The 26,984-nt window shown below is 45.5% G+C and overlaps 1 protein-coding gene across 6 annotated transcripts in view; it reads left to right on the top strand.

The window, feature by feature from the left end:
- Nucleotides 1–4,847: 4,847 nt before the first annotated feature.
- LOC117777361 (glutamate receptor ionotropic, NMDA 2D) overlaps nt 4,848–26,984 on the top strand; it is a 49,332-nt gene continuing 27,195 nt past the window's right edge. The window contains exons 1-6 of one of the 6 annotated variants that reach the window (XM_034612073.1): nt 4,848–4,853; nt 5,129–5,254; nt 20,446–20,690; nt 21,023–21,229; nt 22,287–22,553; nt 25,844–26,172. In XM_034612073.1, the coding sequence (XP_034467964.1) occupies nt 20,520–20,690; nt 21,023–21,229; nt 22,287–22,553; nt 25,844–26,172 (974 nt within the window). In that variant the 5' untranslated portion in view covers nt 4,848–4,853; nt 5,129–5,254; nt 20,446–20,519. Of the gene's footprint in view, nt 4,854–4,908; nt 5,255–20,350; nt 20,691–21,022; nt 21,230–22,286; nt 22,554–25,843; nt 26,173–26,984 lie in introns of those variants that run through there. The other 5 variants (XM_034612071.1, XM_034612070.1, XM_034612069.1 and 2 more) reach the window with 5 other exon arrangements.

Genomic DNA, 26,984 nt, shown 5'->3' with positions numbered 1-26,984 from the left:
TCTCCACTTTCACTTTCTGCTTTTTCTATAGGAAACCAACTTCCTTTCTTGGTCAGTCAGAGTTTTCAAAATAAAAAGACAAACATGCATTGTACCAAGAAGAGAAAAAAATCCCATTGTTTTTTTTTTTGTCATTGAAAAATAATAAAGCTCTTGTATGAACCTGCTCAATTATCTGTTATGTTTGTGGTGGGTATAGTCAGAGTCTTGAGTAGCATTTGTTAAGTTTATTGTGTTGGCTGCTGAAGCTACCGGCCATCCATCCTTGTTTATTATTTGCCTTCTGGACTGACTTTTTCATTAAAATAACAAAAGACAACAAAGCTATTAAGCGTCTACAAGCCACAGATGGTGGATCTCACCCTCTCTCGCACATGAATACAGGACAGTGGTAGAAGTGTGGTGGAAGTATTCAGAATCTCAATATCAGTGAAGTTGACATTTCCCTAAGCGCCTTAGTAACCAAAGTAATACTCAATGCAGAGAAATGCCTCCTAAGAGTCCTAAGAGTATTATGTATTACACAACTATTTTACATTTACATCCCACCATTGATGCATTGGTCTGTTAGTGTTTAAATGTCTTTGGCAGAGGAGGTTAAACATCACACTGTAAGTTTAATCAACAGGTGGTGAACCTATATCAGTATCACAGGAAACAGAGCTGCAACAACTGCTGGATTGTTCATGGCGAATATTGTAATTATCAATTAATTATTGATATATATGTATCTATATATACATACATGGATGTTATTGTGAACTGACTCTTTTTGTTTCTGTTACCTTGGGCTCAGGCAACCTAAGGAAATTATTGACTACTTTTGGAGATTGAGGCTGAACAATGAATGAACTGGTCAAGAGAATGATTAACAGATTGATCAGTAATGGAAATAATTGTTAGTTGCAGAAATAAGTGAAGTTGCTTTTATCAGGGAAACATTTCCCCCAGAAACAGAAATCAATAACGAAGTGAATTAATTTTGCATCTGTTGTCATTATGTCAGTAAAAATAAGAGAAGATACTAAAAAGATTAATCGTGTATAAAGATTTATTGCAACTATTTCGATGATCTTTTCAGACATTTGTAATGAAAAAACATACTCATTTATGTGTGTGTGTGTGTGTGTGTGTGTGTGTGTGTTTGAGAGAGACCGTGAGAGAGGGAGAGGGAGAGAGGGAAGACTGTATTGTTTGATTGTTCGCTGAGAGCCAAACAGATGCGTAAATAGAGATAGTGGTGGGCAGTCACATCAGATTAGACCAAACAACCAAAATCAAACTGTCTCTCAACCACACACACACACACACACACACTCAAACACACACACACACGCTCACATACTCTCACAGACGGTACGTGGAAAAGGGAAAAACATACAAAGCTTCAATCATTCGTTCGGCCTTTATTAACCACAACAGGAACACACCCCCCTGCACGTGTGTAAACCTATTCATACACTACAGGCCGGTGTGTGCTATGGGAGCGTACCGACGCACACTGTGGAGTAAATACAGTGATGACGCATGCCATCACATGCCTCATAAACCCTAATGTTACCATTCCAATATTTCTATAGGCCCAAAGGCAAACCAGAGAGACCGCCACCGAAAAGAGGGAGAGGAGCAAAGGGGCAAGCTGTGATGATGAATTGATTGATGAATGCAAATGAAGATGAATGCATGTGGCCAATACAGATAACAAGAGGAATATGAAGAGTACAGCGGGTGGTTCACCTTCTCCTGTAGCAGACAATATGAATAGCCGATGTGTATCTGGCCTATTAATACCACTGCAGCGACATTGAACGCACCACTGAACCAGACATGGATCCTTTATCACAGATCATATGGGCTGGGATCGGCGGGCACCAGTCTTCCCTACACCATCTGGAGTCTAATCACTGGGCCAGGACGCACAGATCATCCTAACCTTTATTACCATATGGGCCCATTTCTAAAACCGGCCACAGATCAGTGTACATGTCGAGTAATGGCAGCAGTTTCTAAGTTTAATTGTTGGTCTCCAGTGCAGCATAACACAATCACAAAACATGCGGGATGAAAATGACCATGTGGGCACTGCTGGTGACTGAGAGTGTGTGTCGATGTTTGTGTAACTATTTTGATAGTCGATTAAAGGGAGGGGTGGTGATTTGTTTCTGAAACACTTTTTATTTTATTTGTTGAAATTATCTTAAAGGGATAGTTCACTCAAAAATGGAAATTCACTCATTAGCTTCTCACGGGTGAAGTGTTTGAGTCCACAACACTTTTGGAGTTTTATGGATAAACAGCATTGCAGCCAAATCCAATACAATTGAAGTCAATGGTGACCAATTCTTAAAACGTAAAAAACAACAGAAACAAAGATTAAATGCCTCCATACTGCTCCTGTGGTTTCATCCAAGTGTCCATAAGCCCCGGCATTCAAATTTTGTCTTGAAACAAGGTCATTGACACCATGTCTTTAAATTTGTAAATTACCTCGTATGATGAGTGAATTTTCATTTTTGGGTGAACTATCCCTTTAATGCTCCACTAACCATCAAGTATAGTAAAGTCGTCTGAAAAACAACGATAGTCGTTAGCGAGCGAATCACTTAAAAGTTGTTTTCTTGCAGTTTTCAGGCAGTGCGCATTTTGTGTAGCCTGCTTTTTTCCGTAATTACCAACCCTCGCTTTAATTGTTTCAGATTTCAAAAAAAGGCAAACATCCTCCCAGCCTTTCATATACAAGGTTTTACTACTTGACTCATTTTACACAAAACATTTTTTTGCATTTGTTGGTCGGGCTAAATCTATCACCTTGGGATTGACAAAAGAGATTGAGACTCGTGTTTGGAGGCAATGTGAACGCACACAAGAGTGAGTTCACCCACTCGCAGAAACATGCAGATAGATTTATTTTCCCAGATTCTGAGACGTCTGTCTGTAACAGTTCTTACTTGCTGTCGAGAGCTTTTCATTCAACTACTTTCTACTGTGAAAACACAAAAAGTGAAAACTGCTCACAGACAGTTCGATATATCCAGAGTAACGAGGACACTGATTCTGGATAGAAGTCTTGCTGTTGGATTTTTTCAGTTCTGTGTGGGAAGCACAAATCAAATAACCTTTTCCTCTTTGGATAGAAATCAAATGTTGAACCAGACACCAGAAAGAAAGCACGTGAGAAAACATGGATCTTTTGTCAATTCGAGTGAAATGGACTTGTAAAAAGGACATCACACAAATCAGAGTGTAATTGGAGTACACACGCACGCATGCACACACGCACGCATGCACGCACACACACACACACGTACACACACACACACACGCACACACACACACACACACACACACACACACACACACACACACACACACACACACACACACACACACACACACACACACACACGCACACACACACACTCTGTAGTGACCTAGTGGGCGAGTATAATGATGACTGAGTTTGTGAGAGTGATGCGGTTTCCTCAGGACAGATCTCACAAAGTCTGATAAAGGGGACATCGCCTCTGGGTGTTGATCTGAGCACACACACACACACACACACACACACACACACACACACACACACACACACACACACATCTATACTGCAACTTGTGTACGGTTGCATGTGTGTGCACCTTGGTGTCTGTCTCATATTGGTGATCATTTACCGAACCTTCAGGGTAATGACACATTTCCATCAATACAGTGAGACCTTTGCCCCTTAAAGCAGATGATATTCCACATTCTCACTCTGATGTGTACTTCTTGGAGTGTGACTGTGGAAGACAACCCAAGGTTTGCTGAAAAGGTTAAACCTCAATTAATAGATCCTTTAGTGTGAGTGTCAGCTGATGATCGGAGGCTAAATATTGCTCCATTGATTGGTGCTGATCCCAGATTACACACACAGGAAAGATGAAAAAAGGCAAAGGAAGACAGAGAGAAAAACAACAACACATCCCCATTTGAATGCACTCAGCCACCCCCGAGATCCACTTTTGGATAAAAGAGAATGGTAAACAAATATGTAGCCTACAGTAATTTAGCACAGCCTACTGTTGCATTTCTCTTCAACAAATGGTTACAAAAGTTACTTTGGTATAAATATTTAATTTCAGCTCTGAAGCCAAAACACAAGGAGTTCACTCTTACTGCAGTGTTGTGTGATGCTGCATGTTCCTGCAACTCTCTGCAAGCCGGAGCGCTCACACACACACACACACACAAGCACACACAAGCACACGCACACAAACACGCACTCACATGACCGCTGACATGCATGCAACACATGGATTTCTCATTCACACACACGCATGTACACGCTCGCTCACGCGCGCACGCACGCTCGCTCGCTGCAGCTTCTTCATGCAACGAAGCACCGGGCAGGGGTGACACTCACGTGCGGATTCCACAGATGCTGGTGTGGCGCCTCCGTTTTGCTTGGAGAAGCAGAAAGAGGAGATAGGAGGCAGGAGGGGAGGAGGAAAAAAAGGCAGGAGAGGGAGGGATGCAGGGAGGGAGCCGGGGATGGATGGATAGATGGAGGGGAGGGAGGGAGGGGAAATGCGGAGGGACGCAAGGGAGTAAGGGAGAGGTGGGTGGGGGGTGGGGGGGGGGGGCAATGAGAGGGCTGAGTGGTTCTAGTAAATATTTATATTGCATTATGATACGCGAGAGAGTGAGAGGGAGAGAGGGGGGGAGGCAGAGAAATGGGGAGATATAGAGCGTCCATCCCTTTATTAATTTTATTCCGGACCGCTAAGTTTAGCATTCAACACGTGTCGCCAGTGATGGAGGGAGGGAGGGAGGGAGGAAGGAGGCGAGAGAGGGAGAGAGAGGGAGAGAGAGAGGTTGACGGTTGCTAGGTGACGGGGCGCATATACTGAATTTTAACAAAAGAACAGGGAAAGAGGGAGAGAGAGAGAGAGAGAGGGAGAGAGAGTGAGAGAGGAGGAGAGAGGGAGGGAGAGAGGTAAGAGGAGAGAGACCGGAGAAATTGAATACATGAAGAGCACATATATATTTAGATATATATATTTTCCCCGGCGTGTGTGTGTGGGGGTGTGTGTGTGTTTGCGTGTGTGTGCGTGTGTGGCGTGCGTGGCGGTGGCGGCGGCGGTGGCAGCAGTAGCGGCGGCGGCGGCGGAGGCGGCGGCGGGGGACACCCGCAAAACGGATACCTCAAAAAGGAAGGATGTGAAAAAGGATGGAGGGACGCAGGAAGAGAGGGGGGACAGGCTGGTGAAAAACAGTAAGTGCATTTATTTTAATGACATTTGCGGTGCAGAGGCATTTTTTCTTCCATACACACACACTCACACTCACACACACACTCACTCACACACTCACTCACACACTCACGCACACTGACTCTGTAACTGCTTAGATTAATTGCGGCTCGGGCAGTGAGAGGGTGCTACGCGTCATTGAGACGGGAATAAGGGGCTCGGGTGTCGGCATCTGCGCGGCCGCTGCTCGTGATGGAGAGATGGATGGATGGATGGACGGATGGATGGATGGATGGCCGGGGGATGGAGAGGTGGAAACGGCCGGCGCACCGGGGCTTTGACCCCTCTGTCATTGCTGCGCCTGGAAACTCACAAGCCTCTTTAGCCCCTTCACGCATAGGTTCCTCACAGCAGCAGCAGCAGCAGCAGCAGCAGCAGCAGCAGCAACAACCGGGATAGATGCTCCACTGATACACACACACACATATACACAGATTACCGGTGGTTCAATTAATCATATGGACGAAAGCTTTGGGCTATGATTTTGTCTGCCAGGAATTTTCCATGCATTATTAATAAAGACAGAGTTTTTGGTTCCGTTTAAGTCTTTAAACACTGGCTGCAGTCCCCCCCCCCCCCCCCCCCCCCCCTCACTCTGCTGCTGCTGCTGCTGCTGCTGCTGCTGCTGCGGATGTATTAACTGAGGTGATCATATCTGTTGATGCTCATTTTCTCAGGCTGCGTGGTCAATGTTAGTGTGTTTGTGTTCCGCTAAGCCCGCAAGATTGCCGATCAGTTCCCCCCCCCCACACCCCCCCCACCACTGATCTATTTATATCCCGATACGCTGAATATTTGGGCGTATATCACACTGTTATCCCTCCACCGAGGAATCTTCCCCCCAATGGGCTGACTTGCCTCAAACAGTCTCAGACAGCTGGAACAGGCAGGGTGTGTGTGTGTGTGTGTGTGTGTGTGTGTGTGTGTGTGTGTGTGTGTGTGTGTGTGTGTGTGTGTGTGTGTGTGTTTCCAGCTTGGTGAGAGAGTGTGTACTTTGTAGCTAGATTCCTAAATTTGCACCCTCTTTTGGTGCTCATGTAACTTTTGTGTCTTGCCTTGCAGTACTTTATAGCAGAGGGGAAGTGAATGACGGCTGCCGCCATCAACACCCCCCCCCCCCTTCCTCAGAAAAATAAGGCCTTGCACCATTGAGGACCACCATGGGATTGAGGCCATCATTTTGACCCAGTGATATGTTGAGCTGCAGGGGGCTGCTTCTCTCACAGATTTTGCTGCAGTGATTGGGATTTGTTGGATCCAATACATTGGCCTGCACAGCGAGGCCACTGAATGCATTTGGGAATTGGAATGTTGGAACGTGCTGTTTGTTTTTTCGCGTTTCTCCGAGGCATCTGCTGCCTCTCGATCGCCGCTCTCAGCTGAATTCTCGAGCTGATATCCATTTCAATCAGCTCTTTCGCCCACAGGTGACATGCTCCACTCAGTTTATCATCTCTCTCCCCCCCACCCCCCCACCCCCCGCCACTGCAAGCCCAGGGAAATTTACACACCGGCGTACTGCAGCAGTGTACTGCATGCACTGCTGCCCGTCAGGCTAAAGTGTTGCCTTCGGTGTCAGCAGTGCCGATCTGTCGTACAGTTGCCCAGAGAGGGATCTGTACTGTAACAGCTGTGTGTAGGGGTAGATGGGGGGGGGGGGGGGGGGGGAGGAGTGGGTGAAGAGAGACAGACAGAAGGTGTGGAGGGAAAGAGGGATGAGAGAAGGTGTGAGGAGGAGGTGGTGAAAAGAAAGCATGAGGGGAGAGCCGGGTGAGAGATTAGAGAGGCGTCAGAATGGAGGGGAGAGCAAGAGAAAGGCGGCTGGAATTGACTATCAGAGGGACACGGGTGGAAGGCACTGGAGAGGAGATGAGAGGGCTGGAGTCAACATTTGTGTGCACTGTTTCCCCCCCCTGCCTGTGCTCCTCATCAATGCTCCTCATCAATTTCACCTCATTGATTCGTGGACTTTTGAACAGAGAACCTTCAAGCTTAACCAAACCCCCCCCCCCCCTCGCTTGTCTCCCGTTTCTTCTACCAATCCCCCTGTTTCTTCTTGCCTCAATCCGTTCCGTCTCCTCTCTCTCACCCCTGCAACCCGTGACTTCCTGATTGCACAGTTTCCTTTTCCCTCTCGTTCGCCCGCCTCCTCTTTCATCATTTGTTTGATGCAACATTAGTGGATGGTTTCCTCAATCCTGCGGCCCACCCAAACCCCCTCTCCCACCCTCTCCACACGTTGCACCCAGTGTTCTTTTTAATACCACTAATTAAGGTAAAGCTCGTTAACATAGAACATCAATTAGTCTTTAACGAGATCAGAGGCTGGTGTTTTGGAGCGATTACAGTACTCCCCTCTGCCGGTGTTCTCCTCTGGACTCTTCTACGGCTCGTATCGATAAACGTGTTGCATATTCACTTTGGCCTGGAGCAGTGGCATGCCCAGAATTGAATACATGTGGGGGGTGTGGGGTGTCATGTGAGGTGGGATGTTTTTGACCAATTATCTGACTGTGGTATTTGGGTTTTTATTTAAATTCCTTGGGAGGCTTTGTCACAGCTACAACTACGTCAAAACCATTAACCACAAATCTATATTTTCTCTGATAACAAGGGCTCGTTAAATAAATCTATTATTTCAGGAAGAATTGTCCTCTGAAATCAGCAGGGGACACAATTCATCACATTGATTCTGCTCTGCAGCCTCAAGTCAACTGAAGTCTAAATTAAATACTTCAGTGCAATCATAAGGTCATTTAATGCATGAAGTGACTTTTTGGGAAAGAAGTGGCCTTTCAGACATAAAAAAGAGATGAATGTAGCTGTTCAGTTTCAGTAATTGCTCGACATGAAACTTGAATCAGTCACTATGCGATTTCACACATCTGTAACTGAAAATACAAAATTAACCATAAAGTGTCAACAGAAACAACAATTGTGGCCTGTGTTAAAGTGTAAAAACAGAAAAGCGACAAAGTCATGTTTCATTGCTGCCGACCCTTTTGGAAACATCTGGGTAAACTGAGGAAACACAAAATGTGTTAGGTCTCAATTACACTGGAGCTAATTAGTTGATTAATTAGTTTATTAGTATGTCAATCAGCATAAAAATAATTAGCGATGGTTTTGATTATTGCTTAATTATTTTTGTCAAAATAAAATATTCAATCTCAAATATTCTCAGCTTCTCCAATCTCCGAGTTTTTTTTCTTCTCTCTGCTTCTCGAGATTATCTTTGGGATGTTGTCTGTAGGTGGGACAGAAAAAGACATTTGAGGACCACACATTAGACACTGGAAAATTGTAATGAACACATTCTGCCTAGTGGCACGGTGGTGCAGTGGTTAGAACCGTCGCCTCACAGCAAGAAGGTTCAGCAGGGTTCCTTCTGTGTGGAGTTTGCATGTTTTCCCTGTGTCATGCGTTTCTCCGGTTTCCTCCCACAGTCTAAAGACAGATTGGGGTGAGGTGTGAGTGTGAATGGTTGTTTGTGTCAACATGTTGGCCCTGGCCCCGGCGACCTGTCCACGGTGTACCCCACCTCTTGCCTAAAGTCTGCTGGGATTGCTGCCAGCACCTCCATGACTCTCAGGGCATAAGCCTGAGGTTTTTTCCCCCCCACATTTCATTTAGCTTATGATTATATGCAGCTTAGCAGACAGGAAAAGTAGTTATTTGCAGCCATGCAAGTAGATGGGTATCATTAGCAGAGAAGAATCTTCTGCATTTATTTAAGTTTCAAGTTAAAACCAATGCGAAATTAAATATTCTTCGACTTGAAACACGTTAAATAGAAGTATCTGCTCATCAACATTAGAAAAACAAATTTCTTATCAACATTAGTGAAGGTAGAGCAAATCTCTGCCGATGTGTTCTGTCACAGCTGCCGAGCTTTCAGTGACAACTCTAAGCACCTACCACTAATTGGACGTAATAGTGACATTATGATGCACTTCCTCATGACAAGTTGCAGAAAAATCTGAAATGATTTACTTCCACGATGAGAATCTGGGCTTCATTTGTGTCGCATGAGAGATGTCAATCAAACGCTGAATGGCACTGTTGATGGGAGAGGTAAGAGGTCTTCTTTGGCAGTGATGAAATGCAGTTTAATGGTTCAGTGTGATGATAATCAATATCAAAACAAAATTATGCCTTAGAAACGTAGGGAATTACTTAAATATCAGCTGGGCAGCATATCTGAGGGTTTCTCTTCAGTGAAGTAGCAGCTGCTGTGGTTTGGCAACCCTGCGGTGCAGTTACAGCCCGACTCTGGAGCAGGACTAAAGCAAAGACAGTCAAGCACACAGTGTAGATGGAATAACAGGAAGTCATTCAACAAACAGGTGGCGATATGAGCAGACAGACAGATGGACAGGCGGGAAGACGGACACATTCATAAACAGAATCACACAAACAGGTAGAAACACACACAGCAATGAGGGAGAATTTAGTGATCATTCCTTGCACACAGCCTCTATCAAACAGGTGCGCACGTACACACACACACACACACACAAACCTGAGCCCAAAGCCCAAAGCCCTGCGGCTTGTTTTGGGAATACAAGTCTGGAGGCAGCTAGCAGGCATGCATGCTTCACATGGCTGCATGCAATACACAGTCACACACACTCAAAAAGTACATTCAGGCAAATACTCTTGGGTATGCAATCACACACACACACACACACACACACACACACACACACACACACACAAAGAGCATACCCAAAAATACACACAGAATGAACAACGAATGGCATATTTCCACACTAGCACACACACAAGGGTTGATGAGAGGGGTCCTTGGGATCTCACCCATGGGATCCACACATATATATATACTGTACTGTATATATTCATCTGACTGCATACTACAGTATATGCACACACTACATGCACACACAACATGCACACACACACACACACACATACACACAGAGGAAAGGAGGATGAGGAGAAGCAATGAAAGCATATGATGAGATGTGCAGGAACATTTTGCGGCACGCGGCCGTTTGCAGCAGTGTGGTGCGGACCTACACGATGATGGATGGGTCAGGAAATGACAGCATAAGTGGTTATTAAAAAGAGGATATGGGGGCATTTATAAAAACTATGTTAGCCGGTGTCTGCGGCCCATGTCGCGTGTCACCCTGGGCTGCTGTGTCATGCCTCCTGATCTGTGAGACTTCCCCGCGTTCCATGTAGGGCCGTCTTTGTTAAAACCCTTCGCCATTCTCTTCTCGAAGAGCCTAGGAGCCGGCATTTATAGCAGTCTTTGTACTGGAGTGACTGTGCCGGATTTACTGCGTGCCAGTACCAGGTGCAAAGTTGAACCTGTTTTATTGCCTTATCACTATAAAAATAGCATTGCTTTATTTCTCTTTTGGGTTTGAATAGGAATTTCCTTCCTAAACAGGGGGCCCGACTATACAGCTGTTACAAATGCAAATATGCGCGTTTGTACCTGAATGGAATTTGCACAGCGTGTTATCTATAGTACAATGTGGAGGGGAAGACAAGGATGGAATAAAGAACATCGGTGCAGAGATGGAAGAAAGCCTCGGATGAAGATGGTTTGATGTTGCTAGACTTGTTTTAAAGTGCATCATTTCTGCATGTAAATTGCTCCAGCGTCCAAAACTAGGCCCTGTGATCCGAGACGAGTCTTGCAGACCCTCTCCTGGTTTTTTGACACTGAAAAGAACAAAATGTACACTGCATGTGGAATGCAGGTAATCTGATTCAGGGTCAGGATTAATTTGTTCTCCATTCAGGTTGTGAAGCTTCATTATTCAAATTCAGACAGTTTTCACTTTGAATTTCTTCTTCAGTCTGTCTACTGAAAGGTGATTAGGAGTGAATGCACTCTTTTCAATTATGTAATAGCAATTACAATCTACTTTTTTCCTTGGAAACAGGCCAATAAATGACCCCATCCTTGGCCTGGTGCTGATCACGTTGATTGTTATGTGATCGGTTCAGTGTTAACCGTGGCATGTTCTCTATCAGAGGCTGCAGCGTTTTGAAATATAAACACGCACATTTTGCACTGAGCAGTGACGGGAAATAGCGAGCAGATCAATCACTGGCACTGGGTGCTCTGCGTGATCCATAAGCAAATATTACGTCTGCTGATCACAGAACTGTGCAGGGGGTACTTGTGAAGATTGACCAGTTTCTGTGAGTACATATGTGTGTGCATGCATTGATCCCGCACACGTGTGTTCCTTCTGACTCAATAATGTTGAGTCATCAAACACAGTAAGACCATTCTGTGTACTCGGACCTCATCCAAGATGTTTAGTCACCACAGCTGATGAGCTAAATGAGGCTTAAATTAGCTACATTCATGTTCTACATATTCATTACAAGTGAAACCGCAGAGAAACAGTGTAAAGCTCTGTTTTAATAAGCTGAATTTACAGTACGAGTGTTAAGATATGATTTTATTTTGGTGTGACTACTTTCAGTGGTGGCTTCGCAGGCATTTTGCCACTTGTTTTTTTCCCCTCGTCTTTCTTTCTGGGTAGAAAGTCGTAGCTGTCAGAAATTTCTGATACCTCATGGCATGAACATTTTTTCCCCCCGAGGCTGCTCATAATTGCGTTCTGTAAAGTATGATGTGACGTGAAGCCATGATAAAGAGGCCGTGGCGATCTCAGACTAGTGGAACACCTCTCTGATGAGCTGCTGAAGCTTCATGTGTCAAGGCTTTGGGAGAAATACTGGAGAAGACAGGTATTTCATATTCACTTCTGAGAAACAAACATCACAGGACGAGTGGGCCTCTGGATTTGGCTGTGTGAAGACAACACTGTGGGTTCTGACATTCCCTTCACTAACCTTCCACCACCTCTTACTCTGGAGAATCATCGGAGAATTCTTCACTGGTCTCGAGCCTCAAATTCCTCTCCCCTGTTGGGCTCCTGTCTGCATGGGAGTTCACTTCCTGAGCCACACTGATCCGCCAGCGTTTATAGGATAGGCTGACAGAAGTGTTTCTAACACCTTTGGTTATGAGCGGGGGCAGAGCCAGATGTGCTGTGAATGCAGCTCAAACCTGCACCCAGCATTGTCATGCAGCGTTTGATTCTAAGCAGACAGAATATGGCGACATGTGACACCTGCTACTGAAAGAGACCGGCTTACCATTTCCCTCTCGTTTTTAAAATTTGTTAAATGCTTGTGTGCGCTCGTGTAAATGTGACAGACTAACTGTACACACTCATCTAAGCGTGTCAACGTTGTACATGTCCTCTTGTGATTGTGTGCGTGTGTGTGTGTGTGTTTGCACCAGCCTGTGTGTGTGACCTTGTACAAAGGCGCCATAGTTATCAGAGGTTTCCTACACCAGTTTAATCTGTTTATTCTCAGAATAAGATTAACAAGAGTTAGGTGTGTTTATCTTTTCTGCCGAGAGTCTCGAGCAGCTTCCTAGTTTGTGGCTGTTACAGAATGTTTCACCTTTAAGGTCCTGAAGGGCTGCAGTGTCGGCTGCTTGTCATCTCGCTCTTTTAATTAGTGACTGATTTAGATCTGGCTAGGTGATCCCAGTGTCTGGCCAATCAATGAGGGAATTAATGGAAGCGCTGGTGCAAGCAGAGTAGAGCAACACTGTAGCTGGCTCGGCACGGATTAAGGAAATTCATTGGTTTAACGTTATTATTAAAACCCGTATTTGTTAATGATTCTTCTCATGTCTGAATATTCAGACACTTATTTCTACCGTCTCTTCACATCTGCTGAGAATCTTCCATCCAATTTGTTCCTGATTTCAATCTCAGTGCTTGTTAAAGAGAGCGGGAGAGAGAAAAAATAAAAACAACAATCAGCCAAACATTTCATTCATGAATGTACAGTACATTATGTAAATGCACAGTGCGCATGCATGTTTATTCTTAGATGATTGCACAGCATTGACAGTGCTCTGATATTGAAACAATTTTCCCTGAGAACAAAGCCCTCAGAGACTCTGGATGCATATAAAAGGTTGAGGAGTGAGACATGATGCCTATTAAAACAAACACAGTAAAATAATCCCCCAGGTCGTGTGTTGAAAGGACATCTTGACAGAGGATTTGTGGGGGAAAAAAAGCAATTACATGACACCATTTACAAAGACATTGAATCCAGTAAGTTATGTGTTGTTATAATTAACTTGGTAGCGGAAGGGACGGGCCAGGCCACGTTGTTTTAGTCGTCAGGTGTTGAGGTGGAGAAATGAAGTATCCTCGCTCCTTGGGCTGCTTTAAAGTAAATACTTATATTCAACAAGCATTTGCAGTGGGCAGACAAACTGTGCAGTGTCCTTACAAAACCATTCAAGTGGAGTTAATATAGGCCAGTTAGGCATACTGGAATAATACCCAGCACATTCTGATGCAAGATCCCCAGACACTGGCCTTTCCACTTGAGTGCATTTGACCTTACTGATATTTATGTCTGAACACACATGAGGGTGGTAGAACATTTGTAGCCTTTTTTTTCTGAATGGATGTGTGTTTATCATTTTTTTCTTTTTAATTATATTTGTGTGTATCATTCATAAACAGATGAGTGTTTATGGTTCCTGTATAATAATATAAGTGTGTGGGTGTTTGCAGAATTCTGAGGATTAAATGAATGACAGATTGAAAGATAACACACACACGCATGTGGGCAAACACACACTCAAACAGACACACAAGCAATGTGAATAATTCAAGATGCCCCGGCTGTATAACAAAGCAAAGGGAAGCCACTGACAGGCCTTTACTTTTATCACCTGGTTTTCCTCTCACGTTACACAAGTTCAATTTCAAACATCACTACAATTGCTTGACATCTATGAGGTTATATCAAAGCAAGATTAAACACACTCTCCACTTAGGTAATTATATACCCCGCGCTGAATGTTATGAGTTAGAGAGATGAGAAGTGGTAATGTCAAATATTTCAGTAATAATCATCTGTAATGGATGTGATTTCCCGTCACTGCTTGTCATGGTCTAGTGTGCCGAAAAACCACAGTGGGGAGGATTGGAGACATTTTTCCTTTTTGTTAAAAAATGAGGTCAGAGAATTGTTAGTGCTATTCTGTGGAGGGGTCCGGGGTCAGCTTCATCTCATTTCCATCAATCCATAGAGGGAAGAGAAACAAGGAGTGTCCTCCCATTCAAGTAATGAAATGTATCCCCTGAATGTACAGAAGTGAAGTCCAATTAATTGACCCTGTCTCTTGGCAGAAGTGTTTTAATCCGAAGCCATAAAGAATGTATTTGAAATAAAGGGGAAGATACCGTGAACCTCGGAGTGAGGTGCGTTTTTTTTCTGCGACCACGTGGAAATTAAAGGGACTGTAAATGTCAGAATAAAACTCGTGAACAAACATCCGAGTGAGATGTCAACGTGACTGTTTCATTTTGTTCCTTTAAAAGGTTAGAAAATATAGTGGGCATAAAGAGTGACTACCTGCCGGGAAAAAGTGTTGACATGCTGAGCCTTAGTGGAGATTTCACTCCTGTAAAAAGAACAGCTCATATGAAATAAGATTGTTTTCCATTTGCTGGTATTAACTGTGAAAGCCTTCAGTTTCATTTTTGCACCATTTACAGTAGTTATTTGTTTTAAAAAAAAGACAAATATAAAGATGCCTCATAGAAATGTAATCTTATGGTTGGACAATAGATATATTCTTATATTTGTGACCCTGTGTGTCTTCCATTAGTCTTAAATTTGAACACCACAATCTTTTTTTTCCCATATTGCATATCAGCGAGCCCCGATCGGTGCCACATAAAAAATGGTGTCACGTTTATGAGAGCGACCAGCTTTAATCTGATTATCAGCCTGTGGCATGTTTAATTTATAAATATTGTGTTGCATTTTCCCTCTGTAGACTTGGTGTGACAAAGATTTGATAGATGACTCCGTCGTTTGTCACTGAAATGGCTCATGATAGCCATGGCATCAAGTGTGAGGGAGCCAGTGGCAGCAGCAGCAGCAGCAGCAGCCTTTACTACTGCTGTTTACAGCCATGCAGTAAAAACACACAGTACTGTACGCCCTGCTGCTGCTGCACACTGCGCTACTCGCTGATCACTCTGCACACCATGCACAATGGGAGCGGGAGCCGTTCGCCTGCCTGGTGGCTCTTCTACTCGACGGGGATCAAAGAGAGGGAAAGCGAGCGATAGGGAGAGGAGAAAATGAGAGAGGAAGTGAGGGAGGGGAGGAAGTCGAATTTGAAATACAGGACAAAGACATGTGTGGAGGGAAAGAATGGGTGAGAGCTGGGGGAGAACAGGCACGGAGTTGTGGGAGGAGGGGGAGAGAGGGATGGAGAGTTGGGGAAAGTGAGATGCTGCAGAGTGGGATGACAAGAGAGACTGACTGAATGGATGGATGGATGAATGAATGAATGAATGAAACAAAACAAGTGGAACTGAGACAGACTGAGTGAGGGAGTGTGTCTGCGAGCCTGCTCGTGTCCGTGTGTGCGTCAAGTCAGAGTGTTGTGAGTGAGTGGATGAGTGGGTGAACAAGTGCAGCAGGACAGAGAGGGAGAAAGAGAGAGCAAGATTGGGAAAGAGAGGAGGAGAGGGAGAGGATCTGTTCCGTCAGAGAGGACACACTCCACTGACTGTGATTGAAGTATGGGCCAATTAACACGAGGAGCATTGAGCTCCAGCTGCACACTTCTCTTCATTCCTCCGCTCCCCATATTACCCTGCATGAAACACACACACACACACACACACACACACACACACACACACACACACACACACACACACACACACACACACACACACACACACACACACACACACACACACACACACACACGCACACTTTATCTTATCTTTTACTATAGTACAGCTATGGACCCAAGGAAATTACAGAGGCTACATAAATCAGTTTTCTCGACTCTTCATCTTAATATGAGCATTTCCTAATCCAAGCACTTACTATGACTCATAGAGATGTAGTCTCTTCTAATGGCGTACAGTAGACTATATATTGTATTTCAGATGTTTGGTGTTGGCCACTGAAAGCTGCCTGCGCGGATTCAGTGCAGCCTGTGCCATAGGCTACAAGAAGCAGGTTCATTACTCTGGATGACAGCGTGGAATGAAGCAGCAGAAGCCTAAATGTGGGCTGCACGCACTGCACTTCCAACAACTCCACACTCCAGACTCCACAGACTCCTTCCCCCAATTCACATTTCCCCAGCAGATCCGATGCAGCAAAGGGTCTGGCACGCTGCCTCCACTGAAGTTCGGCAGGAGAAAGGGGGCTCAGAGAGGCACGGATGCCAGCAACCGACTTCTACCCGAGCGGTTTCCTCCTCTCTTGCGACTGATTCTTTCAGAATCACCGCAGGCTCTCGCTGCAGCAGAAGCATGTACAGTTAAGGGGGTGGGAGGGGATCTGATCCTCTAAAACACTGTGATTGTTTCCCCACCATCACACTGATGCCAAGAATCAATCTTTCATTTCGTGTTCAGAGGCGATACAAGTTTTTGTCTCTTTGGTCGTTGCATGAATAATACAGGCTCCACTGTTCTTCTCTATGGGAGAATATACCTTCAAAGTGGTTGATTTGCCTTCAGCGACACAAAGAAACAGTTTTGATATTTTTTCAAACCTGTGAAAGTTTTTGAAGGAGCTGCACTGCACATGTACTAGCCATCAAATCCTCTACATAATGATTTAGAATGGCACTGAGCACATTATGCAGAGTGAATCGAATGTTTGAGAAATGATGAGATGTGTTTTGATTGTGAAGCACTGGCTGGTAATTTGGGGAGAGAAAGAGGAGGCTGCTTTGGCTCCTGTGTGAATGTTTTCTCTCTCATCTTCCTGATTAGCCGTCTCTGTCAGCCTGAGAACATTCCTGCTCTTAAGTGCTCGGTAAATATTCCTGAAGGTGTTTTTAGTTTGCTCCTAACAGTCGCTGGCATGTTCGCTGGCTTCTGTGCTGCTGTAAATGCCACTTTCTTTGTTTAGAAAGATAAACTAAACAGACTCAGCGGAAAAAAATAATTATGCTGTAGATACAGTAAGCTGCTTATTGCAGTGATTGACAAAATGGAAGATCAGCGCTGTGCCAATACAAACACTTTAATGCGCTGTGAGTTTTCTAATGATGTAGATAGCAAGTCACGCTTGAAGGTGATGAATTCGAGAAGTTTTTTTTTTTTAATTTCAGGTTTTCAAGACTTTTCTTCCTTTCAAAAAATACATGATAATATTTAGAGGTAAAGACACTCAATTTTTAGCCAAACACAATCCTGATATGTCACAAATAATCAGAATTAATGAATTTTGAAGTTTGTTTCTCGTTGTTGTTGTTGTTTGTTTGTCTATTAAAATGGACTCCATTAAAATGTGGAATCCATTAAAATGTGTTGCAGGTTTAGGATTTTTTCCCCCCTGCTTTCATTATTGGGCATTCTGCAACATTTTCCTAATTATTCCTTATCAATGGATCTTGATGAAAGAAAATCTGGCATGTTAGGGACTGATATTTAGGAGTGTGTGCAATTTGATGCAGATCCAATCAAAAATCCTGATCTGGTGAATTTACATGTGATTTCAGAGATGGTGAGATGATCGCAGTGTAATAACATCATCTAACTAAATCCTTACTTCTAAACCTGTTAGAGGAAAACAGAAACATTTACTGGGTTTGTCGGCTTACCAGATATGTACACAGTATGTTCTCCATTGACTTATAAGAGGCTCCAAAGACTGGAGAGGGTTGTTTTTAAAGCTAAGAGGGGAAAAATAAAATGTGAGAATTTGCATTCTAACAAAAGATTCATGTATGGTAGCAAATCAAATGGAACAGTCATCTCTCTCTTTCTCCCACTCTCCATTCCCTTCTGTGTGTGTGTGTGTGTGTGTGTGTGTGTGTGTGTGTGTGTGTGTGTGTGTGTGTGTGTGTGTGTGTGTGTGTGTGTGTGTGTGTGTGTGTGTGTGTGTGTGTGTTTGTTTGTGCGTGTGCTTGCTGTTAGCCCCCTCACTGCAGTTTACAGAATTTCACCAAATGGAGCACATAATGAACTGTACAGTAAAGTACATTTAGATAAGGAGCTGGTTATAATTCACTTGCACTTAGCATTGCCTCAGTGAGACTTTGCAGTGGCGCGTTCGATAACAGGCAGTGTACACTCTGCGGAAAGTGGATACCGTACACAGTAATACACTGTGTTCACACCTCCAACGAGGCTCGCTGTGGTGGAATGGCACACACCGGCGGAGCAGTGCAACGTAAACACCTCATGAGAGTGAAATACGGTGACAGGCCTAACAGTTAATGGCTCAGAGCTCGGCACCGTAGAATACATCTTCACCAAATGATATGATGTAGTGTATTCCTGCAGCTCTGGCTCTCATTTTCTGCTCTCACCGTCTGTGTCTCTGTCCTTTTCCTCTCTCCTGTGCCACATCTTCCTCGCTTCAAAGACATAAAAAAGATAAAAAACTAAACAACAAAGCCCTGCTTTCTCCTTCTCTCCTTCATTATTACATTCTCCTTTTCTCTCTCTCCTACTAACAGGTCTGTCTCTCCCTATCGCTCCACACCTCCATCTCTTTTTCTTACTTGAATCTGTTCGCCTCCCTCATTCGCCCTCTCATTCTGTCTCATTCCACCGCTCGCTCTCTGCACACATACACATGTGTATACAGCCATGTCACTCAAAACAGATTTGGCAGTGTATTTGTTTAAGCCAAACACGTATACACATCCCAGTAATCAATATTTCTTTTCCTGCTACTCTCCTCACATATTTTACCCCACCGCGCTCGGCCTTCTCCTTTTCCCCTCGTCCTCTACCCCTCCACCTGGTCAGTCCGTCTTCTTTTAGTTATATACACTGTATTTTCGGCACATTACTCACAGCTCTCGTCCATGTTTGCTTCCCCTTTTCATTCCACCAGTTAATTCTTCCTCTCTGCCACCTCTCCTCTTTTTTTTTTTTACTTTCTATTTCATTTCATTTCATTTCCTATAATACTGATCAGGGTCAAGGAATCGGCAGACTGTGACAAAGAGTGGAGAGTCGGATGAAGACGGAAAAGAAAAGAACATGGAGGGGAGGAAAGGGGGGATTGACTTTAGAGGGAATATTATGTCAGCAGGCTGCTGTTCATCAGTGCAATTGTGTTTGGTAACTGAAGCCATGAAAATAGGGAGAAGTGATTGGGAATATGAAAAGACCGAGTATATACGGCAGAGAAAGGGAGGGGAGGGAGGGGAGAAAGTGAGACGGAAATGGAGAAAGGGAGGGAGGGCAGTTGGCACCAGAAGTAAATTGAAAATGATGTGCTGTGTTTTTGTGTGTGCCCTGCTATCTCCCAGGTAGTCATTATCTCTCTGTATGGTTGTTTGTGTGAGTGTGTGTGCGTATATGTTTGTATGTACTGCATTAACCCTCCTATCTCTTTATCATTAAGCTGCTCTCCGGGCACTGTGTTTCCATGCATTTATCTTGTGAGTGTGTGTGTGTGTGTGTGTGTGTGTGTGTGTGTGTGTGTGTGTGTGTGTGTGTGTGTGTGTGTGTGTGTGTGTGTCTGTGTGTGTGTGTGTCTGTGTGTCTGTGTGTGTGTGTTCTTACACACTTGCATGCATGTGTCTGTGTGTGGTTGCAGCTGTGTGAGGGCGAGTGTGTTTACAGTGATCTTAATTGTTGTTATCATTCATGCAGCACAATAACCACCTCCGCCCCCATCTTTGTCTCGGTCTGCTATTAACTCGCTCTCCCTCTCACCCTCCTTCCCTCTAACGGCCAGTTTCTGTTTTTCCTTATATTGTTCTTTCTCAGCCTGCAGCCTAAATAGCACCCATTTCATCTTCTCTGTGCTTCGCTTTCCTTTCCTTCCCTCTGTTGTTTTTCCCCCTTTGCTTTTCATATTCCCCGTCCAGCTTTTTCTCCAACCAAAGCTCAAACTCATCACCTCCCAACCAAAAACCACCCAAGTCTAACTAACTTCTCTTCCTCTCTCGCTTCTTCTTCACTTTCTTCTTCTTCTACTTCTTCTTCTCTTGCTGTCTCTCTTTCTTTCAGGCACCCTCTCTTAGTGCGATATATATCTGCCTCCCCCCCTCGGCAGGTTGCCATGGTCGCCATACCTACTCTCTCTCTCCTATTGGTCCTGGCAGAGTGGACAGGTCTGGTGGACGCCTCCCCCCACCTCCTGCTCCGGCCCAGTCCGCGGGAGCGTGATGCAGGGGCCATGATGAACTTCAACATCGCCGTGATCCACGCTGGTGCTACAGTGGCGGCAGAGGCGTCGGTGTCGGGGTCAGGGGGCAGGGTCCTCTACCCTGGTTTCGGCCGGGTGTACGGCTCCCTGGGCGAGAGCGTGGTCACCCAGTGGGGCTCTGCTAATGTCATCTGGCTACAGGTTGGACACTGTCTCCTCTACCTACTGCTCATCCAGCCTTACTTGATGGAAGGGAATAACAATGACCATCCATTATTCATACTCGCCCTCATTATTTGAGCTGAATGGGCTGCACACTGCTGATGTTGTGTTGGCTCTGCTGAATGAGTCTGACTCTGCTCTTTGACCACAGCTTGTATTGCTAGCCAGACATGTCATGCATACTACACACACCTTCCATATGAATAAGATAACTCAAGACATCATGCCCTAGTTGGCCAGATCTTCTTGTCACTGTCCTAAACCATCTCTATTTGTGTTTCTCTCTTTCCTCTTCATCTACCACGTGCCAGGTGAATGACAGTAGTCCAAAGACGGTGCTGTCCCAGCTGTGTGAGCTGCTGGCGGCGCGGCCCCTGCAGGGTCTGGTTTATGAAGAGGAGAGGCCCCCTCGCACAGCCTGGGGTCCATTGGCCCCCATGCTGGAGTTTGTCTCGGCGCAAACAGGACTGCCCATAGTGGCTGTAGGAGGGGGAGCGGGGCTGGGGAGGATGCCACAGGTAGGAGGAAGGGTGTTGGCATTGAGGTGGGAGAGAGAGAGCGAGTGTGTGAGTGTGTATGAGCGAGAGAGAGAGAGAGAGAGAGAGAGGTGAGAGAGAGAGGAGAGAGATGGATGGATAAAAGAGGACAAGTGTCCCAAACGTGTGATTGTTTTGCTGTAAATGTGTGGACTGGCGAGTGGGACAATGTTAATTAGGTTGGTGCTGTATACTAAAGCAGTATGGATTGACAGCAGTATAAAACATGCACAGAGGGCTTGGTCCTTTTTTTACACAGATTGAATGAAGTGTAATGGATGAGTTGCTCATTGCCGTAACGACTTACAATGTCACACTGTCGCACATCCTCTCTGTGAAGAAAAGGTTTGGGAAAGTGCCGGTGGGACGGAGCAGGAAGTTGAAGGTCAGGGTCACTGATCTGCTGAAACTCTGCAGTGTTTGATCTGTAAATGGCACCAACTGGGGCTGTTGCTCAGCCTCTGATGTTCCTGGGAGGGAGGCAATGAGCAGACATGGGCGGCGTGTGTATGAGTGCGTAAGGGCATGAGTGTGTATGCGTGTGCACTGTGAACTTGTGTGCATCAGAGAAATCTAGTGCCACATGCTTGCCAATGCCAAATGAGAGGGAAGTACAAAAAGCGTTGCATTACTTGCTAACAAATACTGTTTTAACCATTTACTCTTGAGGAATTAAATTGTATCACTTTGATGAACTTGCTTTGAGGACGCGCGCTCCTCATCCCCCTCCCCTTCCCCTAAACAGACTTTTTAGAAACACTCCCTTTTGGAAGTCATTGGAGAATTTGAGCAACAATCCAAGCTGTGTTAGCCCTGTGGCTGCACGAGTGCTGCTGCTCCATAAAAACTTCAAGCCCCATGATGCCTCGATGTTATGCATGAAGATGGAGCAGTCCAGGGAGTTGTAGTTCTGTGCTTAGAAAACACTGTCCCTGGCTTACAAGCTGTATCGTAGCTGCAGTTTAGACACGGTAGAACTTCAGGGGATGAATTTCACTTTTTATTTTAACCACATCTGCTGCTCTCTTCCCCAAATCAGGAATCAGGTTCCATCTTTCTCCAGTTCAGCTCCTCTACTACCCTCCAATTAGAGGTCATCTTTGAGGTGCTGGAGGAGTACGATTGGACCGCCTTTTCCGTGGTGTGCACACGTCACCACGGCTACCAGGATTTCCTGTCCGTGGTGGAGGGCCTGACGGACGGCTCGTTCATCGGCTGGGAGAAGAAGAGTGTGGTGATCCTGAACGTGACCGACGACCCTGGGGGGGCACGCACGCGCAGGCTGCTGAAGGAGAACGAGGCGCAGGTGAGACAGGGGGGAGGGAAGGGGGGAAAGGGGGGGAGGAAAGGGGAGGAAGTGCTGCGAGTGTCATTGGGGGCCCCCTTTCTGACAGGTGGCTTCCCAGCTTTTTCCTTCCTTCTTCGTCTCTCCCTCACCCCCTCCGCATCTCTCTCTCCCCTCTCTCCTCTATCCCTCTGTTCTTCTCTCCCCCCTCCCATCTGCCAAGGCACAAACTGTTCAACGGTACAAGGGAACCACAAGTCAATCTGATCTGCTGGCTGGTTGTCATGTGGCATTGTGTGAGGAGTTGCTGAGTTCAAAGTCCTAAACAAGTGAAACCACTTACAGTTTTCCCCTTGATTCCCGTAAGTAGCTTTAAGGTTCTGGGAAAAAAAATCCCAATCCTCACTGTCAGACGCTGTCGTATACATTATATATTCCGTGTCACCTCTCCATTGTGGATCCTTAATATGATGTTTATTATGACTCAACTATTTATAGCTGGGATATTTCTATCTTCTGCTTTATTTTACACAGACCCTCCCCCCCAAACAAAAACATTTCTTTGGGTTTGAACAATATTTGGCGGCACAGCAACAGTTTGTATCAAACACACCACTGACCGGCCACTGCAAGGAAATGAACATGGTTTACAAACTCCCCCCTTGGGAGAATTTGAACCTGAATCACCTGAATCTACTTCACGATTCAGTTTTGGTTGATTTTTTTTGGAGTACAAAGAGAAACAAAAGCCTAAAAAAAACTCTTAAACTTCAAATTGATTCATTAACCTCGACCAGAATGACTTGTGGTTTTGGTTTGTACCTCTGGTGTGTTCCATTCCTCCACACTGTATGCCTGCTCCCTCTTCTTCCCCCACTACCTCGCTCGTTCTTCCCTTCCTTTCCTTACTCATTCCAAACTTCCCCTCCCACTGCCCTTGCTCTTCAGTCTCACCACACTGTCCCACCACACTCAGCCCCCGACCTTTCCTTTTCTAACCCTATGATGTTCCCTTAAACCTCTTCACCACCATCTTTGACCCCACAATCCCTCCTGTTCAATTTTTCACTCATCCCACTTGTTTCTTACGCTTACTCCCCTCCCTCCTTTCCTCCCTCTGCCTCCCCTCCAACGGTTTCTTTGCCTGGAGACAAGCTCACTCTCCTCTGCTGCTTTGCTTTTCACCTCTGTCTCTGTACAGCTCTCTTTCACTCCTTCAGTCCATTCGTCCATCCCTCTGGCCGCATGTCTTCCCCGGGCTACGGACTCGGCTCTCCACTGGCTCAGTTTAGTCTGGGTCTCAATGTCATCGCTAATGTCCCAGCATGGGCACTGCAGCTCTGCGTGTGTGTGAGTGTGTGTGTGTGTTTTTGTGTGTACATGTGCACTGGATTCCTTTGACTCCACTCGGCTAGTGTCACTGTTAATATAACATACTCCCTGCAGCGCGTTGCCTATACGCAGTGCTTGAATTTCTAACGCTCTTGCTTTTCACAACAACCCCCTACTTCTTTTAGCTAGTCTCTGCAGGGCTAATAAATGCTTGTGATTGCTTAGTGATGTTTACATTACATGCTCTCTCTCTCTCTCTCTCTCTCTCTCTCTCTGCAACATGGTGCTCGTCTTCTACATTGTGGACGACCTGATGCCGGGGTCCGGGTCAATTTCTACTCAAATCTCTCACTGTCTTTCCTTTGCTCCATTCCTCTTCCAGCTTCTGCCTTGTCAGTATTTCTTCTGCTCTCTTTCTCTCTGTTGTGTGTTCCTCTCTTTCTTCATTTCCCGTCTTTAGATATCGTGTGTGTCTGTTTATAACCGATTCTCTCCTTCCCTTCTTAATTCAGTCCCCCTCTCTGTCTGTCGCTATGTTTCCCCCCCCCCCCCCGCTCCTTCCACCTCCTCCTCCTCCTCCCCCTCCTCCTCCTCCTCCTCCTCCTGTCACTCTCATTCCCTGCCTAATTCACTGGAGGTTTATTGGCATACAGGCAGGATTGTTTTGCCAAGCCATTACAGTTCAAAATTCAATGAAGACGCAATTCTCAAAATGTGCTTTCAGTCTGTTTCCCCGACTCCCTCCTCCTCTTCCTCCATGAAAGACTTGTCTTCCTCTTTTTTGTCCTTCGACTCCCCTTTGTCTTGATTCCTCTCCCAGTCATCTCCTATGTATTTCTTTTATTTCAACCACTCTTTCCTCTCGGGTATTTGTCAGCATTTAACCTCATGCCCGCGCTTTTCCATCTTTTCCCTCAGTTCAGCTCCATCCTCTTCTTGTTGATCCCTTCCTTCTTTTTCCATTTCCCCCCTAACCCCTTAAAACCCCTCTTTGGTCAAGCTCTTAGCCCCCCCTCCCCACCACCCATCCTTAGCTCAGCACTTGCTGCAGAGAGCTCATCCACTGTCAAGGCTTTGTCTTTCTATGTTGCATTCTCTCTCTTTAATGTTTTCCCTCCGTTTCTCTCCCGCCTCACTCCATCATCTTCCCTTATTTAGAAAAAAAAAAATCTCTTTTCTCTTCAGGCTCTGATTTCACCAAAATGTGTCATCCTTTGCTTTTCTTTTTCGATCCTCCCTCTTCCTCTCCGTTCTCCAAGGGGTGACTCTTCTGTTTTCCCATCTCTGATTACTTCCCTCCATTCGCTTGTGTTACCCTCTCCGTCTCCTGTTGTCTCCAGGTCTTTTCTCCACCCTGCTTTTAATAACACATATCACAGTTTAACCTCTTCCCCCCTTGTTTTCCCTCAGGTGTGTTTGGTCTTTATCCGCCCCCACATCCCAATGCGTCCCCACTCTCCCACTCCATTTCTGCGCTCTACCACTTGTTTCGTTTTCCCTTTCAACGTTTTACTCCTATTTTCATTATTCATTACTGTGACTTGTTTCATCAGGCCCCAGCTCATTAAGCACTGACCCCCATTGCTTGTGCACCTCCTGGTTAGCGCATATCACATACAAATATGCATTTCTCCCCCTTTCCCGTGTGTCTGCCTCTCTCTCTCTATCTCCGAATCATATGCCCAACTCCCATGAACCTAATCACATCAGCTTACAGCTACTCTACCTCTTCACTTACCTCTCCCAGCATCCTTGTCTTTTCTTAACACTGCCTTTTCTATCCAGCCCCCCCCCCCCCCCCCCCCCCCCACCTCCCTCTCAGGTGCACCTATGCTCCAGCTCTATCTTTCTCCCCTTACTTCTTCCACCCTCTGTCTCTCTCCATGTCTCCCCTGTCCCCCCCTTATCTCACTAGCGTGTGTGTGTGTGTGTGTCTCCCCTCGTCCCTGTTCTCTCCCTGCCTTCCTACTGTCCTCCAGGTACGTTTGCTGTACTGCTCCCAGGAGGAGGCCGAGCTGGTGTTCAAAGCTGCCTGGGCCGCCGGTCAGGCCGGAGCCTCGCACATGTGGTTTGCCGTGGGGCCAGCTCTCTCAGGTCTAGGGATGGAGAACCTGCCGCGGGCTGTGTTCGCCGTGCGGCCTCAGGGCTGGAGGGACGAGCCGCGCCGTAGGATTGCTCGCGGTGTGTCCGTGCTGACTCACGGGGCAGTGGCCATGCGCAAGGATTACGGAACAACGGGTGGGCCAAACTTTGTCACCAACTGCATGACGGATGCCAATCAGACTCAGAGAGTGCGGGGCAGGATGAGGTGAGACTGACATCAGGGTAAAAGGGAAAATGTGAAAGGCAGAATGTGAGAAGGAAAGGAAGATAAATATTAGGCTGGGAGTAAGTGCAAGGCAGTTGGCAGACTCCAGACAGAATATGTGGAAAAGGAAGAAAAAGGAATGAACGCCAGAATGAGCTGGCAGATATATGGGTGTAGTTGGTGGATTCAGAGTCAGAGAGCAGGGGGATGTCAGAATTTGGAGCTGGCTATCATCCATGCAAAATAGATGTTGTTGCATGTAGTTGTGAGTTGGCTAAATTATCCCAGCATCTGTAGCAAGCGGACCATGTCTTATGTATATTAATGAGCTGCAGGCTTTAATATATTCCTTGTAGGCTGTGCAAACAGAGCAGCACACTCTAACAGGTAGCTCAAGTGCTTCTGGTTATCATGGCAGTTCATTTTCAACACCAGTCATTTTCGCTCTGCATACACACATTACATTATATGGAGAGACGAGTGGAAATTTGGTCAAGATGAAATCGAGCTGAACAGGCATATTGATTTTTTAATTATTTTTTTTAATGAAACAGAGCACAAACAATGTGGCGATTAAAGGGAAATGATTAATGGATTCTTCTTTCAGAACACATCTCATTTCCATTTTTTTTTTTTTTGCACTGCTACCTGCTGTTCACTGTCTGCAACTACAAGCTGTTGTTCCATCTGAGGTATTTCTGTGATGTAAAAAACAGAAAAAATCTTTCAGATATTGTGTTTTGAAGCCAGCAAGATGACATGAGGAGGCAATTAGAAGGTCTGTCCTGGGTGATTATCAGACAAACTATAGA

This window comes from Hippoglossus hippoglossus, chromosome 16 (genome assembly GCF_009819705.1).
Source record: "Hippoglossus hippoglossus isolate fHipHip1 chromosome 16, fHipHip1.pri, whole genome shotgun sequence".
Classification (NCBI taxonomy): domain Eukaryota; kingdom Metazoa; phylum Chordata; class Actinopteri; order Pleuronectiformes; family Pleuronectidae; genus Hippoglossus; species Hippoglossus hippoglossus.
Note: the sequence above shows the minus strand (reverse complement) of the source record. Positions and strands in the feature narration are given on the sequence as shown.